This window comes from Centruroides sculpturatus, unplaced genomic scaffold, assembly GCF_000671375.1.
Source record: "Centruroides sculpturatus isolate CEXI.00-Female unplaced genomic scaffold, Cexi_2.0 scaffold1910, whole genome shotgun sequence".
Classification (NCBI taxonomy): domain Eukaryota; kingdom Metazoa; phylum Arthropoda; class Arachnida; order Scorpiones; family Buthidae; genus Centruroides; species Centruroides sculpturatus.
The window spans coordinates 2269-30211 of NW_019386024.1; the positions used below are offsets into that span (position 1 = coordinate 2269).

General features: G+C 28.7%; 1 protein-coding gene across 19 annotated transcripts; it reads right to left on the reverse strand.

The window, feature by feature from the left end:
* Positions 1-298: 298 nt before the first annotated feature.
* On the reverse strand, positions 299-25608 carry LOC111613174 (myosin heavy chain, muscle-like). Of its 19 annotated transcripts, none has more exons than XM_023354523.1 (42): positions 25520-25606; positions 24545-24837; positions 24155-24298; positions 23919-24075; positions 20728-20755; positions 20286-20394; positions 19344-19436; positions 17824-17887; positions 17631-17729; positions 16128-16231; positions 15485-15742; positions 15234-15383; positions 14228-14398; positions 13280-13459; positions 13050-13209; positions 12843-12895; positions 11552-11639; positions 11014-11131; positions 9633-9753; positions 9353-9489; positions 8930-9011; positions 8591-8845; positions 7338-7466; positions 7136-7258; positions 6964-7050; positions 6744-6889; positions 6582-6672; positions 5106-5162; positions 4936-5022; positions 4688-4854; positions 4254-4332; positions 3932-4177; positions 3648-3844; positions 3439-3571; positions 3142-3358; positions 2792-3032; positions 2385-2706; positions 2174-2305; positions 1836-2075; positions 1398-1754; positions 1092-1163; positions 303-900 (listed from the first exon to the last, which is right to left on the reverse strand). In XM_023354523.1, the coding sequence occupies exons 2-41, from the start codon at positions 24749-24751 to the stop codon at positions 1122-1124; spliced, it is 5871 nt and encodes a 1956-aa protein (XP_023210291.1). In that variant the 5' UTR covers positions 24752-24837; positions 25520-25606; the 3' UTR covers positions 303-900; positions 1092-1121. The 19 variants fall into 19 exon arrangements, with proteins under 19 accessions (XP_023210288.1, XP_023210287.1, XP_023210280.1 ...); XM_023354516.1 differs by lacking the exons at positions 9633-9753; positions 11552-11639; positions 16128-16231 and adding exons at positions 10536-10656; positions 11869-11956; positions 16739-16842 and having other exon boundaries at positions 25520-25605; XM_023354517.1 differs by lacking the exon at positions 14228-14398 and adding an exon at positions 13854-14024 and having other exon boundaries at positions 25520-25604.
* Between the last annotated feature and the right edge of the window lie 2335 nt (positions 25609-27943).

Here is a 27943-nt window from a genome sequence, read left to right on the forward strand (position 1 = left end):
ATTTTTTAAACTGTGTTTACCCTTTTGTATTCGTTTATATGTATTTAATTTCGAAAGAATGTAAATTTCACGAATTTAAATATTCTAATTAAAATTATTTTTTCTTCCGTAAGTTTATATAACTGAGATATGTTAATAATATTTTAATTTAGTTTAGTTCATATTCTTTACTTTTTAAAAATTTTAAATGTGCTAAACTTTACTTAATTAAAGAATGATAATTGATCCCGAGTGTAATATAAAATGTGTTAAAAGCGATCTAAGAGAAGTGAAAAATGAAAAGAATAATAATAATAAAAGAATTTATAATGTCCGCAGCCTTGTATTTATTTAAGGAAGTGTTCAAAAGTACACAGGATTATCCAAACACCTCTGCTGGCATATTAATTGCTTCAACAGTATCGACGCGTTTGTTTTCTTTCATCTTCTATTGACAAAAAATGAAATAGAAGAGGGAAGAAATAAAATATCTATTCTAAAATAATACATAAAGCCGCTGGATCTTCTTCCAAAAGCACAATAGACAAAATTTTTCGTTAAAGTGTTATAATGTTGTTTTATTTCCAAATGCAAGAAAAAACAAATAACACAGTTTTCTTCCTTTTCACATCCGATATATATTTTTTTTAACTATTTAAATTATCGGAAGAAAAGCCACGAACGAGAGAAAAGAGGCTGATATTGTAGAATCCTTGTGTGTAGTCCAGCTTCTCATACATACGATATAAAAACAAACACAAGACACAGAAAAAATAGCTTCTTTGACGATGACACAATCTAATTGGCGTAAATGGAAGACGACTCTGCTTCTGCCAGCTGCTTTCCATGAGGTGTTATGGAGAGGAAAGGTGATAGCCCGGCTGCAGTATTTAGGAGGGGACGGATGTCGATGTTGGCAGGCTGAAAAATATGAGGAAGAGTTAAAATCTAATTCATCAAATTAAACTGTGAGGTGTAAAATGGTCTTTTAAAATGTTAAATTATGTGTAAAATATTGTAATTAATAATGTAATATTATCATCTCAAGTACAGTACATACATATTTTATAGGCGTTAGTTAGCAGATCTTAAATAATAAGGAAGCTGCTCACCTAAGAAATTTATATATGTTTTCGATCGATTTATTCTTCGGCGAGTTTGGATTTAGGACGTTTCATCATGGGCTGCACATAAAATGAGCAGGTAACCAAATCAGATATGATAATCGATAAAATATATTAAAAATATATGCAACACCAGGGAGTCCGAGAGTGGAAAAGACCAGTAGTAGGCAAGTTAACTCAGATGTTCCAATTATGTTTCGATAGGGACGTGTGGAATATTTGGTTTTTGGGAATTTGGATTTTCGGAATGGTGAGAGATGGAGAATCAAATGTTAGGCATTTAGGTATACTTACACCTGGGCTCATTGCACGACCTACGGATGCTGAGCTGCGATTTCTGGCACGAAGTTTAGAAACAGCGTTCTCCGCCAAGTCTGCACGTTCTTCTGCATCTTCCAATTCTTGTTGTGCCTTACGGAATTTGGCGAGGTTGAGTGCAGCGATTTCTTCAGCTTCCTCGATCTGTCTCTTGTATGTTTTGATCTTTTGCTGCAATTTATCGACCAAGTCTTGCATGCGCTCGTTATTCTTACGGTCTTCGTCTCCTTGGAATTGCAATTCCTTAACTCTACGTTCTGATTTCCTGGCATTCTTAGCAGCATCAGCGTGACGACGAGTTTCGTTTTCAAGTTCATTTTCCAGTTCACGAACCTATATTGAAAGTGTGAGAACTTCAGTACCGAGCATCCAATTGAACTATATCATTTTATGATTGAGCATCTAAAAACAAACCTTCTGTTCGAGTTTCTGGATGATTTTCTTTCCACCTTTAAGAGCAGCTGCCTCAGCTTCATCCAATCGAACTTGCAATTCCTTAATTTGTTGTTCCAAAGTCTTGCGCATCTTTTCCTGTTGTTGAGCGTGTTCTTGTTCAGCTCTAAGTTCATCAGCTAGACGAGCAGCATCAACCATAGCCTTCTTGGCCTTCTCTTCGCTCTGCTTGGCTTCATTCAACATTTCATCTAAATCAGCCTAAATAAATAAAATTAACATTTATTTTTAATATTGATGTTATAATCTTGTTTAATTGTTGTAAATTGTTTTATTAGTTTCTGTCAGAAAAATCTTACATGCAATGCTTGCATTTCGCCTTCTAACTTCCTCTTGGCCATAGAGAGAGATGAAGCTTGAGCAGAAGCGTCGTTAAGTTGTTCGTGAACTTCTCCAAGTTCGGTTTCAGCAGATCGTCTTGCTCTATCAGACTGTAATCAACAATAATCAAAATTTAAGAATTGTTTATATATTGTTAACTAACATTACACAAAATTATTAAATGCTTACTTGTTCCAATAATTGTCTGCTCTCTTCTAATTCTCCATGCATAGCGTTGCATCGTCTCTCAGCCATATGGTATTGTTCACGCATGTCACTGCAAGCTCTTTGTTCATCTTCGAGAGCTGTCTGCATCTCCTTTAAGTTCTGTTGGTATTTCTTGATGTTCTTTTGGGCATCTGCATTAGCCTTATTAGCATGGTCCAAGGCAATTTCTAATTCATTGATGTCACTTTCAAGTTTCTTCTTCATTCGGAGAGCTTCAGCTTTGCCCTTAGCTTCGGCTTCAAGACTTGCTTGCATGGAATCAAGAGCGCGTTGATGGTTTTTCCTATAAAATTTACAAAATAATAACGTTTAATTGAACGTGAAATCAATATATTAATTAACGCATTCTTTAAAATATTGCATTTTACCTGGTGTTGTCGAATTCTTCTTCTTTCTCTTGAAGTCGTCGGTCGATTTCTTGTCTAACCTGAGACAGTTCGAGTTGAGCACGGAGAACTTTGTTTTCTTCTTGTTCAAGAGCAGCTTCAGCTTCCTCTAAAGCAGCTTGGAGTTCTTCCTTCTCCATCTCCAATCGTTTTCGAGATTTTTCTAATTCGTGTACACTGCGACCACCCTCGCCAAGTTGGTCCACTAAGTCTTTTATTTCGTCTGAAAATGCAAATATTTATCAATTTCGAGAGGTTAAGCGACTAATGATCATTAAAATATTTTGAATAATATTAGAAATATTTCTGTATGTTGTAAAATAAAATCTTACCTTGAAGATTCTTATTTTCTCGTTTTAGAGCTTCGTAATGTTCTTGGCTCTCTTCGTATTGTGACCTCAGCTTGAACAATTCAGTGGAATAATTGCGGCATTCTCGTTGAGAAGCATCCAATTCAGATGCTAAATCGTCAACTTTCTGTTTCCAGTCAGCAACAATTTTATCGAAGGATTTTTGTTTCTTCTCAAGAGAAGCTGCAAGACCATTAGCCTAAAAACATGAATAGTAATTAGATTTATATAATAAATTCCTTTTTAAATACTTTATACAATTAAAATTAAATGTTTTACCCTTTCAACTTCGATGGTCATATCTTCAACTTCACCTTGGAGACGAGATTTTGCTTTGTCGAGAGCATTACATTTAGCATTCAACTGATCAATGGTTTCCATAGCTTCTGCTAATCTGGCATCGAGTTTCCTCCTAGAATGTAAAATAAATAATGATAAATAAATCGATTATAATAAAACGCATTAATTTTTACAGAAAAATTATATACTTTGTTTCTTCTAATTCTTCCAGTCTAGCAAGACCTTCGCTCTCGTATTTGCTTCTCCACAATTGGGCTTCGGCATTAGCTTTGCTCATCTGCCTTTGCAGATCAGCTTTGGCTTCTTGTTCTTCCTCTAATTGTTCGCGGAGGCCATCAAGATCGTGTTCTAAGTTGCGGAATCTACCCATGATAGCAGATCGTTCCTGTATTACAAAAAATAAATAATATAGAAATGTAACTTTTAATTCCATAAAATAATTAGAATTTATTTATTTATTTTCTGTGCTTACCCTACTCTCCTCATCGGCTGTTCTCCTTGCATCATCTAATTGTGATTGGAGAGATGACTTCAGTTTGCTAAGCTGGCTAACTTGAGATTCGGCATCTTCTAATTGTCTCTGCAATTCGGAATTCTCAACACTTAGTTTTTTCTTGGCGCTATCGTAATCAGATAAGCTACGATTAGATTCATCAAGTTTGCCTTGTAATTCTGACAATTGCATTTCTAATTGTTTAGCTTGTTTCTCAGCATTAGCCTATAAATTATAAAATTGTAAATTATTCAATCATTTATTATTAATTTAACTATTTTGATAAAAATTTCAAATTTACCTTTTCCTTGCCTACATGGTCCACGCTAGAACGTACATCGTCTAATTCTCCCTTCAGTTGAGCCTTTTCTTTCTCTAACCTATTAAGAAATTATTTCAATATTTGATTACATATTAAAATATCATACATGAGTCTAACTTCGGCGTTTTATGTAAGTTTTATGTTTTACGTAAGTCTAATTTACAGTATTTTAAATCTTACTCAATATAGCTTTATATATTATATTGAATAAGGCTTATCTTAATCGAATAAACAGCATTACAATAAGATTAAAGCCAAGAAATGAGGGTTGTAAGATAAATTAAAAATAATTAGAATTATGTAGGCTATACTAGTTTACGCGATCAATTATAATTTTTAGATTTATTGATACATTTAATTATTATTAATAAAATAAACTCAATAGTCTATTTCTGAAAAATAAATTTATCTACCTAGCCTTCTGCTTGTTCATTTGGTCGATTTGGTCACTTAATTCAGCAACAACATCGTTATGTTTTTTCCTGAGATTGCCAAGGATTTGTTCGTGTTGCAGGTTAGATTCTTCCAAATCCCTCCTCAACTTGGCCATTTCGGCTTCACGTCTTTTGTTGAGATCGATCTATTTATTTAAAAAAAATTATTTCTAAGCTCCTATTTTAATTTCAAAAATCAAAAATGATTAATTTTTCAATTTAATTACCTGTGCAGATGTAGCACCTCCAGCTTCTTCCAAGCGCTCGCTGAGTTCATCAATCTCTCTTGCTAAGTCAGCACGTTGTTTCTCGGCCTAATTGTTAATAAATAGTTTTATTAACAAGAGTAATTATATTTAATTAAATTATAAAATTAATTAAGGAAGAGTGCAAATACCTTGGCGCGAGATTGTCTCTCAGCTTCAAGTTCTTCTTCGAGCTCTTCGATTCTAGCCTATTAAAAATAATGACTATTATCAATAAATTGTTTAATAGCTACTAATTCTTGAAATTATTCTAAAAAGCTTACAAGATCTTACTGTCAAATTTTCGAATTATTTTTAGGTATTTACAGAATAAATAAATTTTGTATAAATATATTTATCTGAAGAACTAATTACAACAAAAATATACAAAAAAGAAATTAACTATGCAAAATTTAGAGAGAAATAGTATACCTATAAATATAATAAATATTGAAATCGAGATAAGTTTAAATTAATAAAATTTTATTTAGTTTTTAATTATCGTATTTAGATTTAAATAAATAGCACTTCATACACATTTCAAATACGATATCAAGCCAAAGTCTCGGTTAACATTTGTTAATGAAAAGCAGTAAAGCTAAAAATAGAGTAACAAGAAGTGGAAAATTAGAACGTAGTAGCGCTCCCTTGAAATTGTTACCTGCTATCCTTATTGCCAGACAATAAAGAAGAATGTTGCAAAGTGATGAGGCATGTTAGTCAGAAGACTTATTAACAAAGTTTCCCTACTTCGTAAAGAAAACGAACTGTACTAGTGCAAGTTGCCAACACAGGCTCCTGAGTCTTGCGAATTATTCGTTTACTTTCGGTGCTAAGTCGATGACTAGGTGGACAGTAAGAAGATTTTTGAAAGGGATAAAAACTATCCTCAGGTGGTTTTAAGTTTGAAATGGTATCATTGTTAGATATTCCGTCCTCGATGGGTTGGGTATCACCATTAACTTGGATTGAGGGATCCATGTCTCAGGTTGGTACAAAAGCAGTAAAGTGACTCTCTTGTATACCGACAACGGATATAGTTGTTGAAATTCTATCCCAGTTAGAGATTCCATAAATGTTCTGCGAGAACCGAAGTGAGTCACATTCCACACACCCGTTTTTGGCAACAGACACAAACACGTTAGGGAGGAAGCATCGTCTAAATGGAATTCTCGAAAATTGCGGTTGGAAATTTTTTCTTTAGCGTTATTTTCAGACATTATTACTAGACAGTTAAAAACTTCCCGTCTACTTTTTTTTAAAGCAATGAGTTGTATATAAGTTTTAAAAGGTTTAGAAGAACACGGCTATTGCATGCACTTCCTCCTGACTCATTGTATATCTGGCAACAGCACAGATGTTTCGACTCGTTCCGCATTCGATTTGAGAGTTTAAGATAAACTAACCGAAGACAGATCGTCTAAAGACTAAATCAATATTATAGGGTGGTCTTTATAAGGTAAGTGACACTAATGAATGGACCAATGCCAATGGTAACAACTAAGATTTCCCGAAAATCGCCAAGAAAAAATTCTAAGTATGTTTTAAAAAAATATTTAAAAGAAACTTATTTTTCGTCACGTCAACACGTTTTAAACATAAAAGGCATTTCTCATTAGTTTATATACCTGAAGTTCTTTAATCTGTTTCTGCAGTTTAGCAACCAAACTCTGTTCATCTTCTAATTTGGCATTAAGACTGGCCATTTCTTTGTCTTTCCTAAATATATTAAATTTCGTTTTAAACATTTACAGTTACAGATTAAATTTATTTATATTTTTTAAGACTACCTTTGGATTGTCTGTTCTAATTCTTTCTTATTCTTCTCTAAGTCAGCGATTGCTTCTTGAGCTAATTTCAGATCACCCTCGACTTTTCTCTTTGATTTTTCTACTTCACCTCGCAATTTCTTTTCTCTTTCAAGACTATCTTCGAGCTATTAGAATAAATGCTCAATTAAGTTTTTGAATATTGAGTAAATAATAATTTATCTAATCTTTTGTTACATACCTCATCTAAGGTCTGTTCTAATTTAGCCTTGACTTTGTTCAAGTGATTGACTTTGTCTTCTACAGCTTGCAAATCTTCGCCAGTTTTCTATAATATAATGTTATAATTAGTATAATATTAATAATTAAATAAATTTAAATTTATTTATTAAATCTGATCTTTTGTAGCTTACCTGACCCATTTCCTGCAATTGTTTCTTTTCCTTGTTGAGCTTATTGATAAGTTCGTCTTGGTGCGCGATTTCATCGTTAAGGTTTCGGATTTGATGGTCCTTACTAGCTTTATCTTGTTCGGCCTATTTTAATAATAAGTTTATAATTCACATCTTCAAATAATGTTTTTTTTTTATTGAATCCAACAAAATTTATTTCTACCTTTTGGATGGTCAGTTCCAAATCCTCCATATCCTTTTTCAAGCTTGAAATTTCACCTTCCAACTTCTTCTTGACACTGTTAAGGCTGGAATGAGCATCCTCTTCATGGTTCAACCTATCTTGCAATTCCTGTATATAGGATTCCATGGAATGAAGTACATCATTAGCAATTCCATTGGTCATTTTCTCAATAGGCAGACTAGTGTCGATTCCATCAACAATATCTGCCATTTCGATAATATTCGAAAATAATTTGGACAGCTAAAATCACAGAACACTTTGAAACACTGCACGTTCACTTGATTACAAAAACATCAAAATTCGAATAATTTTCGAAGGACGAACTAGCGTCTCGGGATGTCCAAAGTCGAATGACTAAGACAATATTTTAAGACTCCGTATATTTCTATCAACATCATCACTTAGATGGGGAAGATGAACACCCACGCTCTGGATGGGAAGGGAGGAACAAAATAAACAGTTTGACGCATGCTCGGTAGAGAGATAAAAAAAAGTAATGCGATACCCCATATGGTATTAGTAAGCGGTGTCTGCAGTATAGCTTTCCGCATCACATACCAAGAATAGGAAAGAGTTGTACCATTGATGCCATTTGTGTCGGAATGATGCATGAATAAGGCACAGTAACAGGGATTCAATCCAAAAGGATTAAATTAGATAGCTCGACCTAATTATGTTGCTAAAACTATCCTCACTAGTTACCTATTAACTAAATGATTTCCTTATTCACATAAAAATAGAATTTAATAAAATGGAATATATTATTTTAGAAACGAGTGACAGCTTTATTAACACATTTTGTAAATCTCGGATGAAACTCGGAACGAACAATATAAAAATTTAAATTCTGAAATAAATTTTGTAGACACATTTCAAATTCATTCCAATTTCCAAAACTGAAATATTCATTTTGGCAAGGTATGAGTAATTTTATACTTATATCTTACTGCCGTCATTACCTGAAAGTAATATCCAACTCTCCATATATAGAAGCGTCATCAGAATACAATTTTTATTTCCTAGTAATTTATTATTATTTATTTATTTATGAAATTTATATTAGAAATAAATGTGTGCCGAATAACTGAAGATCGAAAGAGAAATTTCAACTATGAAAAAAATTTATTGTTTATGACGAAAATATCCAACAGTAATTTCTCAGTGTTTCTATTTGTGTGCTTGTTGCTGGTCCAAATATTTTCAAATCTTTTTAACTAAATAACAAAACTCACCTGAAGCTGAGATTCTAAGTCAACTTTGATAGCAATAGTCTTTTGCAAACGTTCTTCAACGTCACCGCTACCGGCACGTTCAGATTCCAATTGCAAAAACATATCGTTCTTTTCTTGTAACAGTTTAACATTATGCACCTCCAGATCTTTCCTCAGTTTTTCTTCTTTTTGCAAGGCTTCTTCGGCTTTCTTTAATTTTTCTTCTAAAGCTTTTAATTCATCTTCTACTTTAGCCATAGTAAGCAAAGGCTTGACCTGTTCAATTGACACTTCGGCATCACAATCTTCATCCATAGCGAACAAATATCCTTAAATTTTTTACTTTACTAATATTTTTACCTTAGCGTACAATTTCCACCACAACCAGTTGCGGAGTGTAAGGAACCTTCGTAGATTGCGCTGGATAACCAAAAGAGCAACCCTATAAATGGAGAAATATGTATATCATAACTGTTGATCCATTGGTCCCGTGTTGACTGCTAATGTTTGTAAAACATCCAGTAAGAGTAACCCCATCCATAAGTAAAATAGACTTGAGGGCGGATCTGCACTCTACTAAAAATTAGTTCTCTGCCAAATAAGTAACTAACTACAGAAACTTGGCTTCATTCGCCATATTTCGTATTTAGGGAAATAAGTAATTACTAAAAAAGATACTAGGTCAACTAAAGGATTAAAAAATGAATCTGGAGTTTCTTACTCTTACTAAACGATATTATTATCGTTTTATAAACTTTTATATTTTTTCTTACAAAGACTCACCTCTGTTCTTGAAGCCTCTTAAAGGTCTTGACGGCATTGTACCAACGGATCCAAGATTGCACCCAAGTGACAATTTTGCCAAGACGATCATCTCTCAGTTCTTCAAGACGACCTAATACACCAGCTCTGAAGAATACCTGTTCCATTCATAATAGGTTAGTACGGTCTTTTTTATTACAGAAAAATTTACCATTTAAATGAAAATATAAAACATTTCACCTTTTTTCTTTCATCTCACGAGTTTCACATGCCCTTTATAAATATAAGAAATGTTACCTGCCTTTGAATTACCGAATTTAAAATCATTTGAATCGAGCTGGATAGCTTCCAATATTTTTTCTGCGACACATTTGGCATCCACAAAACCTTTAGGTATAGCATTAGGAGCAAGAATGGTGTATCTAGGAAAGGATATGGAAGAATAAGTAAAAGGAAGGGAAATTCTAGGGGTGGTCTCTTCAGTCTTCATTCTTCAGATGGGTAATGTTAATCATTGAAAAGAAAAGGAATATTTGTTTCTACTATTATTCGGAGGAAAATATTTCTCTTGAAGAAGTATAAAAGGATATTGTGTATAATTTCAAGTAGAATATTCTATTTTAGTTAAATATAGATCTATAAGGAAATAATGAAAATTTCTAAACTATTTAGTGAAGAGCATTGGCCATATAGGCTAGACAAAGGTATTATTAATAGAATTCTAAGATGAAGTTGAAATAAAGGAAGTAAATGTTTCGTGCAATAGTATTGGATAGGAATAAGATTTAAAATAAGAATTCTATCTGACTATTATGAGAATTTTTATGAAGAAGATAACATTATTATAATTGTAAAGGATTTGGGAAATAAATTATTATTTTTAATTCAGGAAATAAAAGAATAAGATAATATCTATTTGGATCTAATGGACTTATTTCTATTATCTAGAAAATTGGGTTCTTAAATGAAATGTGCTTTTCATATAGGAAATAGACTGGGATATGCTATTTAAACTTTTGATAATAGGATTTCTGGGTAAGCAAGAGAGCTTCTAGACTTTTTTTTCTAAAATTAGAGGAAATATTCATAGGAAAATGATCGAACAGGACTGGATGGGGTATGGACTCTTTTTTTCCTTACCATTTCTTGCATCAATATTAATTCAATCTAATGCCCTATTGTGGGGAGAAGCTACAATACATGCCTTTGTTAAACCAAGACGATAATCATTTTCGTCGAGTTGGATGGCTTTCAATACACCTTCTGCAACTTGTTTGGCTTCAACGAATCCTTTGGGTACAGCATTGGGAGCTAAAATTGTGTATCTGGAGAATGCAAAATGTTGTCAAAATACACGATAATCAATATAAAGTTTAAAATATAGGGAAAGATCTGTTGATGGAAAGTCAAAACTAGGTTTTAATGGTCTCAAGATTTGGGAAGTTGCTAAAAATTTCAGGAAACATGTATGACATCAAGAAATAATTCACTTGGATAAAATATTAAAGGAATCATGGAAATCATGGAATATGAAAAATGGTATTCTGTATTAAACTGTTTCATTTACAACTTAGGATAAAAAGGGTAGGATATAAAATTGTACTAATATAAATTTAAAAAATTATGCTAACATAAAGTAAAAATAAACATTATTACAAATATTTTCAATCAGTAAAACTTACCTTTGTTTGAAATCAGGATACACGATTCTGTTGGGGAAGCCTTTCCTGCAAATACGGATACCTTCTAGTACACCATTGCAAGTCAATTGATGCATTACCAAGTGAGCATCAATAAGACCTATTAACATAGCTTACTATTAGTCCGTAAATATTTATCACTTTAATTATTTTATCCAAAAGTTTTTATAATTACTTTTGGCGTTTATTTACCATTATTTTACTTTTAAATACAATTTAATAACTGAATTAAAAATAATAAGTTATAAATCTATTCAAAGATTCAAAAACATATATAAATATATAACTGTCATATGAAACAGAAGGATATAAAAGGGGTAAAATAGAATAGAATAAATATGCATGCTAATTAGCTAACTTAGGATAATTCGGACAATCTGGAAAAATTTATCCTAGAATAATGACATTAAAACCAATTTATATACAGAAAAATAAAAGAAAAACTTTATGAAAATTTATTTTCTTAAATAAATCTTGATAAAAATTTCTTTTTAATTTTTCTTTTATAACACCAACTTACCTGGAGTTTTGGTTTCATTAGGGATGATGCATCTAACAAAGTGAGGACTTGTGGTATTAAGGGTACACATCAATTTGTTCAATTGTTCCTGTTATTAAATGTTAAGGGAAAAAATGAGGAAGGTTGGAAAACCACTGGGTAAGATCACAGGACTGAAGAATAGCATAAATGAGAATTATGAGCATCAAACTGCAGAGAAGGATCATATTTGGTTTTAATTGAATAGTAGGTTTTAAGAAAAGTGACATGTTTTGACCAGGAATATGAAGAAGTTCAGAAGAAATAATAATGATAATTTTTGCTGCTTTTATAATTACCTGGTGTCTTCGTTTCATTGGGGATAATGCAACGAATAAAATGTGGTTGAGTGCTGTGTAAACTGGTCATCAGCCTATTTAATTGCTCCTATAAGCATATATATATAGCCAAAGCATATTAAAACAAGCAAATAGCAAATAATAAATAAAAAAAAATATCTTTATTTTATAGTAATCATTTACATCTTCTCACTCATTCATGTTATCATTTAAGACTAAAGCAGTTAATAAGATTAATCAATATAAGACTTTTAAGCAGAAAAACGACATTTGAATATGTCGAAGTGTGAATAAATATATGGATAAATATTATTTCTATGGATAAAATAGAGGACTGTGTAATTGAAAAAGATGTTTGGAAGAAATTTTTAGGATATTTAGATCTATCAGGTTCGGTTTTGTTTTTAATTGGACAAAGAGAAGAGGGCCTTGAATAATACAGAATTCATATAGAAATGTTTTAGGAACAGATTCAAGTCAAAGTATTTATGGAATGAATGTTTTTATTTTAAGGCAGATTAGGAGGTTATACAAATATTCAAACAAAGCAAATATAATAAAATAAAAAATAACTTATTTAATAAGCAACTACTCTACAAAATTAAAATAAAATTATAATTAGATAAAATTCAGATATTTTTAGTATATGTTCATTATTCAATGTTTCAGAAAGATGTATAATAATCAGTTGATTCGTCACTTTAATTATACATAAACTTGACGCTATTCATCTTTCCTGCTTTGCTTTATAAAAATTGTCATTACAATTTAATTTAAAAATTAAAATTCAAATAAAATTACAATTATTTGAAATTTAGAATTTTAATATTATTTTCAAAATCCTTTTACTCAAATACTTAAAATTTTACAATTAAACGTATTCTTTGATATACTGTAATATGAAATTTCAAATAATATAGCTTTCAAAATATATAGATAAAATTGGCATTTAAGTTTTTATACTAAATTCTCACCTTGTATAAACCAGATACAGTCTGGAAAGCAGAACCCTTCTTTCTGCCACCACCTGAAATATATGCAAGTAAGAAAAAAAAAATGTAATTTGAAAATTATTTCATCAAATAATAAACTTTCAGAAATACCCGAGCTTAAAATTTACTAATTGCTTAGATAAATAATTAATTTTTATATCTTTGTGTAATTTTAAATTCGAAACTCACCCTTGCCGCCGCCACCGGAATCGGGAGCAGCACTTTGTCCTGGATGGTCCTCGAAGATCCAGTTCACAAGTTGGTTAGAAGCATGTTTTAATTGGTCAACGACAGTGTCGTTCAGAGGATCCTTATTCTTTTCTAACCATCCAGTTAGATTGTATGGTACCTATAATAATTACATGTTATAATATTCATCCACTCATTTTTAAAAATACTTTTGTTAAAATTATACATACGGTTCCGGCATAATGAGCAATGGAGAAGTGAGCTTCAACCTGACCAGGCTTTGGTGGTTTTGGTTTCTGGAAGTTAGGAGACTTGCCCAAATGGTTGTTTTTCAATTTTTCCTCAAAGGACTTATCAGTAGCCTTTGGAAACATAGATTCTTCTTCAAGGATGGACAAGATACCCATGGGCTGTTTTACGAAATTCGTATTTTAGTAAAATCTAATTCGCTTTGTAGTTTCATTAAAATTATGCTTAATTTAAAATAAAATTAGCAAATGTTTATATTTAAACAATTTTAATTGAAATTTATTTCACAATTAATCGTAGTTTAATATTTAAAATCTTTATTTACTTTTGAAATAAGTAATTTTAAATTTACTTACAATTCGAAGTTACAAATGTTCTTAAATCGAAGAGGAAATTTATATTTCTAGTATTTTTAAATTAGTCACAACAAACAATTTCTACGTTAACTATTTCGAAATCTACATTTAATATCTAATAGCAATAATTTGCACGAATTAATCTAATATACATAGTATAAATAAGCGCAGGGAATTAAGTAACATGTAACATTTCTACCTTCTCAATTAATTCGATGCAGGCTTGCAGATCCATACCAAAGTCAATAAATGTCCAATTGATGCCTTCTCGTTTGTATTCTTCTTGTTCCAATACAAACATGTGATGGTTGAAAAATTGTTGCAATTTCTCATTGGTGAAATTAATGCAAAGTTGTTCAAAGCCGTTGTACTACAAGGTTTTAACAAAGGGTGAAACATTTATTTGGTAAAGGAGGGAACATATAAGGTATGATAAGGGAAGAAAAACGAGAATAACTATTGTTAATAACACATATTCTACTCTAATCATCACTGCATCTACTTCCACCTATGTTTAGCCACTATCCACTTTAGTCCACTCATGCTGTATTTATTCTCTCGCGAATATCATACCTTCTCGATTAACTCAATACAGGCTTGCAAGTCCAAACCAAAATCAATAAACACCCAATCTATTCCTTCACGTTTATATTCTTCTTGTTCCAAAACAAACATGTGATGATTGAAGAATTGTTGGAGTTTTTCGTTTGTGAAGTTGATGCAAAGCTGTTCAAAGCCATTATACTAGCAGAGGAATAGAGGAAAGGAAAATATAATGATAGGAAAAGCAAGATTGAAAGGAAAGCATTCGAAAAAAATTTTTAAAAACTCGTAAAAAATAAGAGAATTATAAAATAAAATAAAGATAGAATAAAGAAGTCTTGGTGATGTAAAATAAGTCATAAAACATTTTGTAATACTGGAAAAAGTTGAGGAAAGTAATTATTCAGGCAGAATGAAATTAAATTTAAAATGTGATTCGTTCGTAATAAAATTGAGAAGGGTTAAAAATCTTACAGGAAAATAGATTTTAAAAATGGATTGAACAGTTTATAAAAAAATAGATTCATAAAAATTGATTATTTCTTTTCTAAGATTTTATTAAAGAATAAATACAGTAAATATGAATGTTTACTTGTATATTTACTGTAATAGAAATAGAGTTGTGTAATATATTATACCGCATTATAATGGAATACAGTCGACCCCCTATAACACTGTTCATAATTCCGTTTTATATGAATTCCATGTTGTACGAGTCACTTAAATTTTACAAATACGTGTGCCGGGCTGTGAATGGCTCGCGTATTTGTAAAATCTAAGTGACTCGTACAACATGGAATTCATATAAAACGGAATAATCAACAGTGTTATAGGGGGGGTCGACTGTAGTTTGTTATAGAGTATAGAGCCGTAAAGTAGCGCAAAATGATGTAAATCATGTCATGCGATGTTCTAATTTAATGTAGTTTTAAGTTAGAATTATAATTAAAAAAAATAGAAATAAAATTTAAATATCGTANAAATTTATAGAACAAATAACTTGAAATCTGTTTAAATAAAAAGTTATATGACTTACGTCGAAGATCTCAAAACCGGCAATATCCAATACACCGATGAAATGTTGTCTCTTTTGCTTTGTATCCAGGGTTTCGTTCAATTTCTTTACCAACCATTTGAAGATTCTGTCAAAGATAGCTTTAGCCATTGCACCAACAGAGGCAACTACCTGTAAATCGTAATTATAACAATTTAAACTCAATATTTGTATATTTTATAATTTGAGTTTAAAAAGATTTTAATAATTAAATAGATTAATTAATTAAGTACCTGTGTAACGTTTCTTCCTTGTGTTACCATTTCGTTACCGACTTTGATTTTGGGTTTTACAATATTCTTGTAAAGATCAGCAGCATTGGTACCAAGCAAGTGAGCAATACGTTCACCTTCTTCTGTACCATCAGGTTCAGCCTGTTCTTCTCTGGGTCTTTGCTTAAATTTCATCTCACCAAAATGCATAACACTAGAAGTGATAGCATAAATGTCTGCCTTTTCTTGTGCAGTAAAGCCCAATACATCAAAGGCTTCCTGTTTGTTAGAATTATGAATTAGTAATAAATATTGAATATTTTGATCTTTAACATAATTTATTATGTTAAAAATCAAACCGTTTAATAAATATAATGTGATAAATATAAAGCGATTAAAATAATAGCAATGAGGCAATTAAGTAAATAAAATTAGTGAGCGAATAAAGAGGAGTTTTGCAGTTGGGTAGAATAAAAGCAAGGAAATTATAATAATTATAGAAAAATAAATTAATACCTCTAGATGCTACTTCATATACAAAGCTATAAATGCATTTTTGCGTAAAGCAATTAAATGCGATTTTACTTATTTTATGCAAAATAAAAACCAAAAATAAAAATCAGCCAGGCAGCAAAAATGTGCAAAATTCTTTCAAAGTACTTACATCAGTAAGTCTGAATTCTTCAGCATCATCTACATTTGGAATTTCAGTCTTACCCTGAGACACGAAATGATAGTCATAGATATTATCGGAAAGTAGAATTTTCTCTGAGGTAAGGAGAAAGTGAAAAGGAAAGAAAATACTATTTAGTTTTATATTTATCAAGTAAGGTATCATAGAATCAAGGATATTAATTAGTTTATGAAAATGAAAAAATAGCTACAGAAACTGTATTCATTGTTTTTAATAATACATGATAGTGTATGGGTAAGTTGGATAAGTAGATAAGACCCACGAAATGGAGTTTGGACATTTGGGTTCAGCATTATATCCAGAAAATATAATTATTATAGATTGAAGGAAAGTTGTTTGGGGCAAAAGATGAGACTAAATCTGGAAAAAGAATTTGAAATTTAGACCTAAAATTCCAAATGATCAAAAATGTGTAGACATTTATAAATCAGACGAAAATTGCATCTAGGCTATCTTGGAATAATATAAAGAAAGATAAATTTGTAGGAAAGTAAAAGAAACGTTCTTGAAGACAGTTGAATTTTGGGATATACATAGGGAGGATTCAAGTGGATCCGTGTTTTTTTCTAACTTATACTCACATCTGTGAGTCTGAATTCTTCAGCATCATCTACATTTGGGATTTCAATCTTGCCTTGTGATACAAAGTGATAATCATAGATATTGTCGGATAGGAGAATTTTCTCTATTTGGGCAAATTAAATGAACAGGATATGTATAAATAATAAATAAACAAAATAAAAATATTTATGGAATAACTAAAAATAAAATAAATTTAAAAAAAACTTAACAAAATAAATATTATAGAAATAAATGAATGTTATAAAAATGTGGAAATGAAGTAACCTATACGAAATAAAAATAAAATAAATTTTCATTATTGGTTGTGTTATTTAAATTCATGTTTTTTTTTTTTTTTTGGAAAGTTGAATTCAATTTTAATCTAAAGAATGTGATAATTGAAGAAAAATAAAACGTAATCTTTAACTTAAAAAATCTAACTTGTATAATCGTTTCTCTTAAAACAATTATTCAGTTTTTGTAGAAAGAAAATAATTTGAAAACTATAATACTTTGAAATATCTTATTATAATATTATTTTACTAAAAACTGTAAATAATTATTCTTAAAAAATATCATTGCGATAAAATTATAAATAAAAATAACATAAACAAAAATATTCTTTAAGAACAATAACAGTTAATAATAATAATAAAGATAAAATCTTTGTGTGATAATTATTACTAACTGATAATCTGCAATAGCATTTGCAATACTATAAGTTATTCTGATTAATTTATTGTTTATTTTGAGAAAATATAAAATAATAAAAAAATGAAACAGTAAAAGTTTTTAAATGTTTGTTTTTTTAACTTTATATATATATATTAATATTAATTACAAAAAACTTAAACTGAATCTGCAACTAATCTACACATAACTGTGAATTATTCAAATGTTACAAAATTATACCTCTTGTTCCTGGAATACCCTCGGACATTATCTGGTAGAAAATATGGTATGATCTTTCCAAAGGCTGTTGAGAGATTACACGAGCCTTTTCTAATAGATCTGAAAATTAAAAAAGAAAATTATCAATTAAGTAAAATGTATTATCACCATTATTATTATTATTTTCTAATCATAATATATTATCAATACTTACATGTTTCAATATCTGCACCGGCCAGTTTGCCCATGGGACCGAAATGAATACGGATAAATTTACCCTATTCGGAGAGAAAATAATTGTTAATCAAATGATATACATATGAAACTGCAGAGTAAATAATTTTAACACATATAATAGATTTAACGGTAACTATTTTTTGTACTAATTTTCGAAACATTGGTGTTTATATTAGAATTACATTATGTATTAGAAGATAAAACAAAAATGTATTAGAAGATATTAGAAAAATAACACTTTAATAATAAATTTTATTATTAAAGTGTTATCTTTTTTGTTCTTTACACTGTTACTCTTTACAAGTTATATAGCCTATATATATATATGTATATGTATAGAGTAAATTCCATTTTTAATAGAAATGATTTATTATGTCATGTGTAAAAAATAAGTTTTATTTTGAGTAAATAATTTTAAATGTCCTATTTCTTATTTACATTTAATAAATAAGAATCTTTATTCGATATGGCTTTGGATGCCTTGCGAAACGCAAGTCATCCAAAGCCATATCGAATAATGTTAACTAAATACAATGTGTTCAATGTTTTAAATTCATGTTTGATCAATTCCTATTCTGACAAATATATAATTGCCAAATTCGATAGTTATCATAATATATATTTTAATATCAGTGAGTGACAATTAAAAAAAATGCATAAAAACAATCGGATAGGCTATAATAAATTATTTATAGTTTTAAAATTTAATTTATCTCATGATATCAATGTGTGTCTAGTCAGTGAAGAAATACAAATCTTATTTTATTCAACCATCCAAATAAACATTAATTAGGCCTATATTAACCAAAGTACAATTTTGAACATCGAAAAAGATCTGCTTTAAAGTAATAATAATGGTAGACATGTGAAAAAAAGTATTAAAAAATTCGAATAATCATTTAAAAACCGATTTGGTTTATTTTTTGACTTGATTTTATTTTTTAGTAGAATAACTTAATTCGTTTAATGTATCAAGTGTAAATTCAATCTGAACGTCATCTCAGTTTAAAAATTAAATAATGTTGAATAACATTCTGGTAAAAAAAAGGATGAAATAATTTTCAATATTTATTAAAATGAATTAGTTTAAATAATGAAATAGTAATTTATTTGCCAATTTCCTATAAATTTCAAAAATTATATACTTTCAATTTTTTAATATTCAATATCCAAAACAAAACACACCATCTATTAAAATTATGCCTATCGTAATTCAATATGAAACTAATAAAACTATTTAAAATTTCTATATGAATCCTTTAGGATTATATCAATAATTTTTTACGTATCTATATTTCATGATATACAGATACACTAATCATGTTAATATTGGTAGTAGATATTAAGGATAAAGTGAAACTTTGTATTATTGTGTTTGTTACTTTTATGTGTATGTGTTTATCTTATTCATTATTTTAGAGTAATAATTTTGAATGTGATATTTTTTAAATGTTTAATATTTCTATAAATGATTATAAAATAAATATATATACTTACGAAACGTGAAGAGTTGTCATTTCTTACAGTCTTGGCGTTACCGAAAGCCTCTAGTACAGGATTAGTCTGAACGACTTGATCCTCCAAGTTGGCCTAAACAAAAACATTTAATGTTCAAACACATGACTAAAAATAAGTAAAAGTCCTTTATAATAGCCTTCTGAAACGACGTCAAATGTGTGTGCTCAACATGCATAAATAAAAGCAGCGATAAAATCTACATCTATTCTTTTAAAATAAAAAAGCTACTTGAAGTTTTATTTTGTTGCCTGCCCTTCTAGCAAAATATTAAAAAATACTAATGGCATTTTAATGTAATTTATAATAATCTTGCTAAAGAATGAGGCTAAAAAATTATAGCCTAATATTATTTTAGAAATTTTGCTTCTTTTCTGCCAGAGTCATGCAGAGAAAATCTATGAAATTAAAAAAATGCCACGAAATTAATCGTCAGCGATATCCACTTTTAAACTACTTTTGCCATTTATTTAGATAATAAAGGCAGTAAAGCTTGAATACATTTAAATATAGAGAGCACCAAATTTGAATCGTCGTAGCTATAAAATGATAAGTTAATTAAAAAGATGTATAATTTAGTTAGTCTGTTAAATATTAAAAATAAAGGCTTTTAATTTGCATGCAAACCATATTAGAATTGATGTATTAAAATTGTGTTTATTCACAAAGTATTTTAGGAAAATGAAAATTATATGATTATTATGAGTTCCAATTGAGGTTCCAATTATATATATTATGAGTTCCAATTGGGTGAGGATTTCGAAGTCCTTAGATATATAGTGTCATATCTGGAAACACTGTATTAAAGGGTAAAACGAAAAGTCTTCCAATTCTTCACTTAGGAAAATATGGTAATTCAACATGCTCAGTTGGGAAAGGGTGGATCTCCGTTCAGGACAACAAAACATTTCATCACAAGAATACCTTTTTCTCTTTTTTTTCTTCTCCTTTTTTGGGAGTGGAAGCACCGACGTTAGCAAAGTAAGCAAGTACTTTCTTCGTGTTTTCTGTTTTACCGGCTCCAGATTCACCGCTGAGTTAGAAAGAAACATTTTTGCATAAAACGCTTACATCCTAAAATAATATCTTAGGGTTTTGGACAGATAGGTAGGATTGGAAGGAAATGAGGTAGAAAATCCGGGAACGTCTTGGATGTTGTTTGATTGGTTGAACCAGGTGTTATGTATGTAGGATAGATATCAATTGACAGTAAAGGCTGAATCGTTAATAAGGCTACACGTCTAAACAGTATCAATTTATCAATTAGCAACAATTTTCCTTTTCCAAATACAGATAATTTCTTAAAACCTAAAATTTGGATTTCGTTACACCTTTCAAAAATATTTTTATAAAGACATTTACTTACGTGATCAACATGGACTGGTTCTCACGATCTGCAGAAAGATAAAAATTTTATGAATGAGAGAATAATATTTTAAATCATAGTTTTCAAAACGATATTTTAAATTAGTAAAAATATTATTTTAAAAATATTTTCTCGAAAATAAATAATATAATATTAACAATTATTTATTAGATTTCAAGAATATAATTTAACATAAATGGTTAACTTTAAATTAATTAACAAATTGTTTTAAATCAACTTTAATTCAATAATGTCCTAAACTTATGCAAACTTAGTTCATTGTTATTCCAGTATTAAGGTTAATTTTCCTGATCGAATAATTCTACTAAATTTTATATCTGAAATTTTTCCATGTTTATTTTATTTTTTTATTTGTCTTGGATTTCTTATTTTATTTTTCATTAATTAATAACTGATATTACGGTCAAAGAAAATGAAATTTTTGAATTCTTAAACTGTATTTCAGTTTAAATACAAATTTGTATTAAAAAAACTTGAACTCAAAATAACGTAAAATTATTTAAAATACAAAAGCATAACGTAAAATAGAGTTTCTATTGAATGATTAATTATTTGAATTTAAAAACAATGTGGTTTAAATAAATATTAAAAATTTCATAGATAAAACATCGAAATAAAAAAAATCAATATCCTATTTATATAATTAATTCCATATTTAAAAAGTGCATTTATGTTTTATGTTTTTCTAATTTAGCCGAATTAATTAAATGTTCATAAAATCTAAAGATCTTTAAAGTATCTTTTTTAAACCGGATTAAGTAACTTAATTTAACGTATAAGTCTTACAGATAGATTTACATATATATAAATTTCATTCATTTAAAATTAAAATAGGTAATTATATGTATATATATGTGAGACCAGAAAAAAGAAGACGAGCAATTATTTGTAAATCATGAAGGTGTTGGTTTGATTATTTCAAATAAAAGAAATTATTCCATCAATTTACTATTGTACACACTCCTAATTATACGAAAAATCGTATAACCAGAGAGCGTATGATATTTCTACGAAAAAGCAGAATATACGACGGTATGTCCTCTACTATTTTTCGAATTAAAAATATCATATCGCAGTATATCTTCCACTACAGCTCTGTCTATATTAAGCGCTCTTATTGTATAGCCTATTATAACTATTTTTTTTAATTTATGCTGTCAATTATCTCAGAAATGATTAATATTCAATAAAATTCTTAAACAACGAGAAATTTCTTGTTAACATTGATAATATTTAAAAAGTTAGAATATATATCTTTGCTCTCGTTGAAATGTTAAAAATAAAAAACCTAAGTTATATACAGTATAAGCTAATCTGAAAATACTATAATCTAAACGATTTGTTTATGTTGCAAAAATAAAAACTTAACTTGGTATACTTGTATTTATATGTAAATTTATCTTAAGTTATTTACAATCACCTGTTATATATTTTTATCTCTAAATACATCACTTTTTCTTGCCAATTAAATCAATAATTTATGATTTTATGTAATTAAAGTTTAAATCATGAGTTTGAAACCTGGTCGCAAATGATCCTCGAGGGGTCGATAAATTACTAGGAGTAGTTGGACAAATATATTTTTGTTATATTTAAAAATATAATAAAGCAGCAGTGTATAATAATAGTAATCGTATATCTTTAAATTTTAGTAAAATAAAAACTTTTGGATTTTGATTTAGGTTTAATAAAAAAAATTATTATCAATTCCTATCTGATTTCTTTATCTCATCCCATTTGTAATTTATTCTTGTATTTTATTAGTATATTGTAGAAAGGGATCGACAAGCAAAGCCAGTTGAGAAGTCCTAATTTAAATTATTATGTTCTCCTCTGAACAAATCTAATAAGAATTCCTAAATGTATCAGTGATATAATTTTAAATCTATGTAACCCTATTAATTTGCAAACGTAAATTCACCAGATTATTTGAAAAGAAATAAATTTTCTTTAATTATATGAAGATATTAACTTATTGTTTTAACTTTTCGAATGAAAAAAAATCTTCATGAAATTGAAAATTTGATTTTATCAGAATGAAAATTACAGAAAAATCAAACACAAATTTCGGGGTTATAATAATAATACTGGTAAAAAAAATTAATTTTAAATTAGCCATGGCTCTAATGTAAACTACAGTTAATTTAATTTATTGTTGTATTAAATTCTCTTTTCCTGACATCTGCGATCAAATATTTGTTAGGTTAATTCCAAATTATTATTATTATTATTACAGAAAATATTAATGAAAATATTCTTAGAGTTTTAATAACAATAAGTAAACAAATCAATTTTCTACTTTTGTAAAATAATTTCGAAAACTGAAAGTAACTTGTGACAATTAATACAAATTTTACAAAAAGTAAATAAATAAAATTTATTCTGTTTGCAAACGTAATTAAGTGCATTTTATAAATCGAAATAACAGGCTCTTGTAAGAAAATTTCTTTAAGATTTAGTATTGTATTTTATTTGAAATTAATAACTTTCTAAAGTTAATATTAATGTTTCTTCATAAAATTATTGGCCTTCTAAATTGCAATAGGGTAACATTAATATTGAAAATAATTTGGAATTGAAACTAAAATGTTTAATCATAACAGATCATTTTCAATTTATGCGGTAATTTGGAATAATAAAAAATTTGAAAAATTCTGTTTAAATTTAAAACTAAATGTTGAGTTACTATCAATTCATAAAGAAAACGTATTTATAGTTCTTAGCAAGTATCTGCCAGGAAGCTGTAAAACAGATCTCCTACAACGGATTTTAGCGGAGGAGCGAACCTATTGTAATGTTCAAGTAATGCAATAGTGTTGTACCTATAATTAACGATGTCTACTAAAAATAAATGAAAGAGAAGATTACAGTGAAAGACTGTTGTTTAACTTGCCAAATATGGAGTGAAAGAAAGAAGAGACGAAGGGCGAGTCCAAATTTTTATCCGACATTCGCATACATTATGCCGTCCCAGTTGGCACAAGAACATTAGCTGACAACAGCATGTTATTTTCATACTTCTATTTTATGTTTATTCCTTTATATAGTAAATAGTTTACTCGATTTATTTTGTTCTGTATTATTAAACTATAACATAATTGCTGATTTTTATGCTAATATTTTTATTTGTATATTTAGTGTAATAATTCTCTTTGATTCGAGTAACTTACTTGTCAACATGTTATTATAAGCACCATCAGCAATTGCAAAAAGATGGGGTGGTACTTCTGTACGCCTTCTGCCTTTGTAAATTTGAACAGCACGGTTTGTGTAAATGGGAAATCTCTTGTAAGGGTTGATAGCAACGCAAAACAAGCCAGAATAAGTCTGTAAAAATAAAATTACTTATCTATTTTTTGTTTTGATAATAAAGCGTACAATTAAAATCTTTCAGCGAAATACTTACGTAAATAAGCTGAGCAACGTATCGTTGTTTTAAATTATGCAATACACTGGCATCGTTCAGATATGTCAAGTTGGACATATCTTCGCATTTTTCGTATTTGGGAGGATTTACTTGTTGCAAAAGATCCTTCTTAACTTGACGGGTCTAATAAAATGTTTTAAATGTAATGTAATTTTAAAATGAATACATAGGTCTATTCAGTCATTTAAAAATTGACATTTAATAATGTTAATTGACTTTTTACAAAAATAAGTATGAAACGATAATTTATTTTTAAACACAGATATTACTAATTGTAAATAATTTTCTACCAAATTAATTTTTGTTAAAATGCATTTAAATCTTTTAAATTTATTTTTCTGTTTTATTAAATAAATATCTTGCACTTACCTCACCGCCTTCAAGTTCAACGGTAACCATGTCTCCTTTAGTGCTTTGGATATTACCAAACAAATAGCACTCTTTTTCATCTGGGATCCATACCATCTTTTTGCCATCGTATGGCTTGGCCTGATCTTTCAATTTCTGCTCTCTAGAAATAAAGAGGTATGGTGTAGGATCGGGATCCTCCGATGGTGCCTCGACCTTCCTTGGCATTTTTCTTCTTGCAGAACTCTGCTTTCAGATGCTAAAAGCTGGAACAGATTGTAGTACACACAAGGCAGAACAGCCCTCGATGTCTCCTATTCAAAAATAATATTTGATATTTTATAAAGAGTTTAATATTTTAGTATTATACGAGTATTAAAAGAAATTAACCCTAATGGCACGCTATTAGTATAAAAATTCGAAAAATAAAATTTATCTTCTTAAAACATTATCTCCATGATTAATTTTAAAGGCATCAATTAATTGTTACTCTTCGATATTGTAAGCTAACATCAAGATATTCAAAATAAAAATATATTTACTGTAAAGTTATTAGTCCTGCTTTAGTGTAATAATTGAATTATTATAGCAGTTAATTTAAAAAGTTAAAATTAAGTTATAATAAAAATAAAATAAGCCTAAGTATTAATTAAGTAAGTCTATCTAAGCCTAAGTATTAATTAAGTATGTCTGTCTAAGCCTAATCATTAATTACTAAAAACTAAAACTTCAAAACTACAGAAATCAAACAAGGAGGATATGGACTACACAAGAAACAGATGAGAAAAATTTTGGATGAAGACGCTCTAATTTGAAGTACGATCAAACGTCAATAGTTGAATATGAAAAATAGCACAAGCTCTATCCACTATAGAATAGTAGCAGAAATCACTTAAAGTATCCCGGCAGAGGTAGCAGACAATCAACACATAATATAATTTCCGTACAACAATAGTAGGCTTAAAGACAATGCAAGCTACAAGAAGTTTCACTTACGTTCGAAAGCTATTCTGTAGTCACTCATACAAACAGTGGTTTATAAACCCCTGCAATCGGATATCAGCTAGCTTTCTGTAGATGAGTGAACCCATCCAGCTCTCTGATTGGCTGAAGGAATAAGAGGGTGGTATCATTAGAATTTGGTTCAGTCTACCAGTGAATACAATACAGTGGCAGAAATGACGTGTCACTCATCATACCTTATAGGGAACAATGGTACGATAGTCACTCATGGAATCTGCTATTAGCACATCTGACCCGTTCCTCTGTCTCTCTCTATTTCAGTATGGGATCCTCCAGCAGTAAAATAAGCTAAATATAACTATACAATATTACTTGGACAAAATCTTTGCAATAAGTGTCTTCCTTATTATCTACCATGAATCATCAATATTTTTTTAAAGGCATAAGCTAATTATTATAGCACTAAAAGTTTTAGCGATTAGTGTTTCCTAGCCCGACACAGCGAAAAGAAAAATATCGTTCATACATAAATTAAGATCACCTGCCGTCAGCCATTTGACTCATTGCCCAAGCAGGTCGTATACTTCTATACAACCGTAAGTTAATGAGTCATGCTCAAATTCATACCTTTTGAGAAGTTCCAAAATAATATCTGCTTTATGAATTTAAAAGTTTGATTTACATTTTTAATTCTGTTTTTATTTCTTCACGTATATATATTTTTGTATTAAGCATACTTAGTTTTAACTTAAGCGTCATTGAGTCCCAAAATACTTTAAAAATTAACTACAGTATGCAGTTTTATTAACGGATTTTTATTCCTGTAAAATTGTTTCAACAGCCTAGCACGAAAGCTGTGCAAGGAAATATGCTTTTTTTATTATCTGTAAAGTGATTTTTGTTATAAATCATGCTAATATTCTTAAATATTTTGTAAAATTTATAAAATAGCTTCGTTTCTTTGAAATTATTGACATGTTTTCTTATTCAGATCACATCATATAAGCATTATATATGCCATTAAATTTTTAATATTTAATTTTTCAATTAAAATTCAGAAATAACCAAAACATAAATATTTAGCGTAATAAATCATTTTAAAAAGTATCTTAGAAATAAATAATTGATTTCGTTCCTGCATAATCGTTTTTATCCCAAGGCCAATAATTTAAAAATAGACTCGAATAAAATTTTGAACTTAAACATAATAATAACATGGCTTAGAATAAAACATACCAACAGTTAGAATGTGATTCGTGAAATTCAATAGAAAATATTAAATAAAAAATTATGCTTGTAATGGTCTGTTTAAATGTTTTTAATATGGAAATATTACTATTTTCATAGAACATTACATTAAAAATTTGTTTTATTTAAAAAATATTATATCAATATAATTCTAATATTAAAATATTAAATAGCCTATATTTAAACTGTAAATATTAAAATAAAATGACACAATTTCTTTATTTAGTTTTTCTCAATTGATAAATTCTGAAATCATGAAATAAAATCATTCAAATAAATAATAATTTAACTATAATAAATCGATAAATTTAATACAGTTTTCAGTAAACCTATATAGTGAATTGATCGTTGTATTTTAAATAACGAAAAAAAATACAATAAAAATAAAACTATTTTTTATGTCATTTAAAAAAGAGACAATTAACTTCAAATATCTTATTTTACGATTATTTTAAAATAACTTTTAAGTAAGATTTATTCACAGAATATCATAAAAATAGTTACTATTATGTAAGGATGATACCTATTATTTATAAATATAATATTTCTGAATACGAAAAATGTTTACAGAACATTTAAAAATAAATAAATTTCNAAGGATTGAAAAATATCATTTGCATTTATATGACGAAATATATAAATAAAATGAATAGTCTATAGAAATAAATATTACAGATGAAAAAACTAAACATTTGCTCAGTTTTGATAGGTTTACAGAACATTTAAAAATAAATAAATTTCAAAGCAGTTAATTACCATTCTTTTAATAGAACAATAGCTATTTAATTCTCAAAATATTCTATGGAAAGTACAGTACAAAGGGCAATATAGATTTAAATTTTAGATTTAAAGCATCTGGGAAAGAATGAGATATGGATCGTGAATACTTGATCAGTTATTTATTTTTTTTCTTTCTTTTAAGTATAAGAATTTTGCATTTTTTTTTCCATATCCATTGCTCAGTATAGATAGATCATTTCCAATTATTTTTTAAATAATTAATATCTGCATTTTTATCTAGAGAAATATAAAATATCATTATGATTATAATGTAAAGATTAAGTTAAAGTATAATTAAGTTATTTAACGTAATTATAATTATTTGGTTATTTGCAATAAATTCTAAAATATAATTAGTGTGAGCAACAGCCATTACAAGAAAAAACACACAAAATAATAATAATAACAATAATCTTAAATTATTAAAAT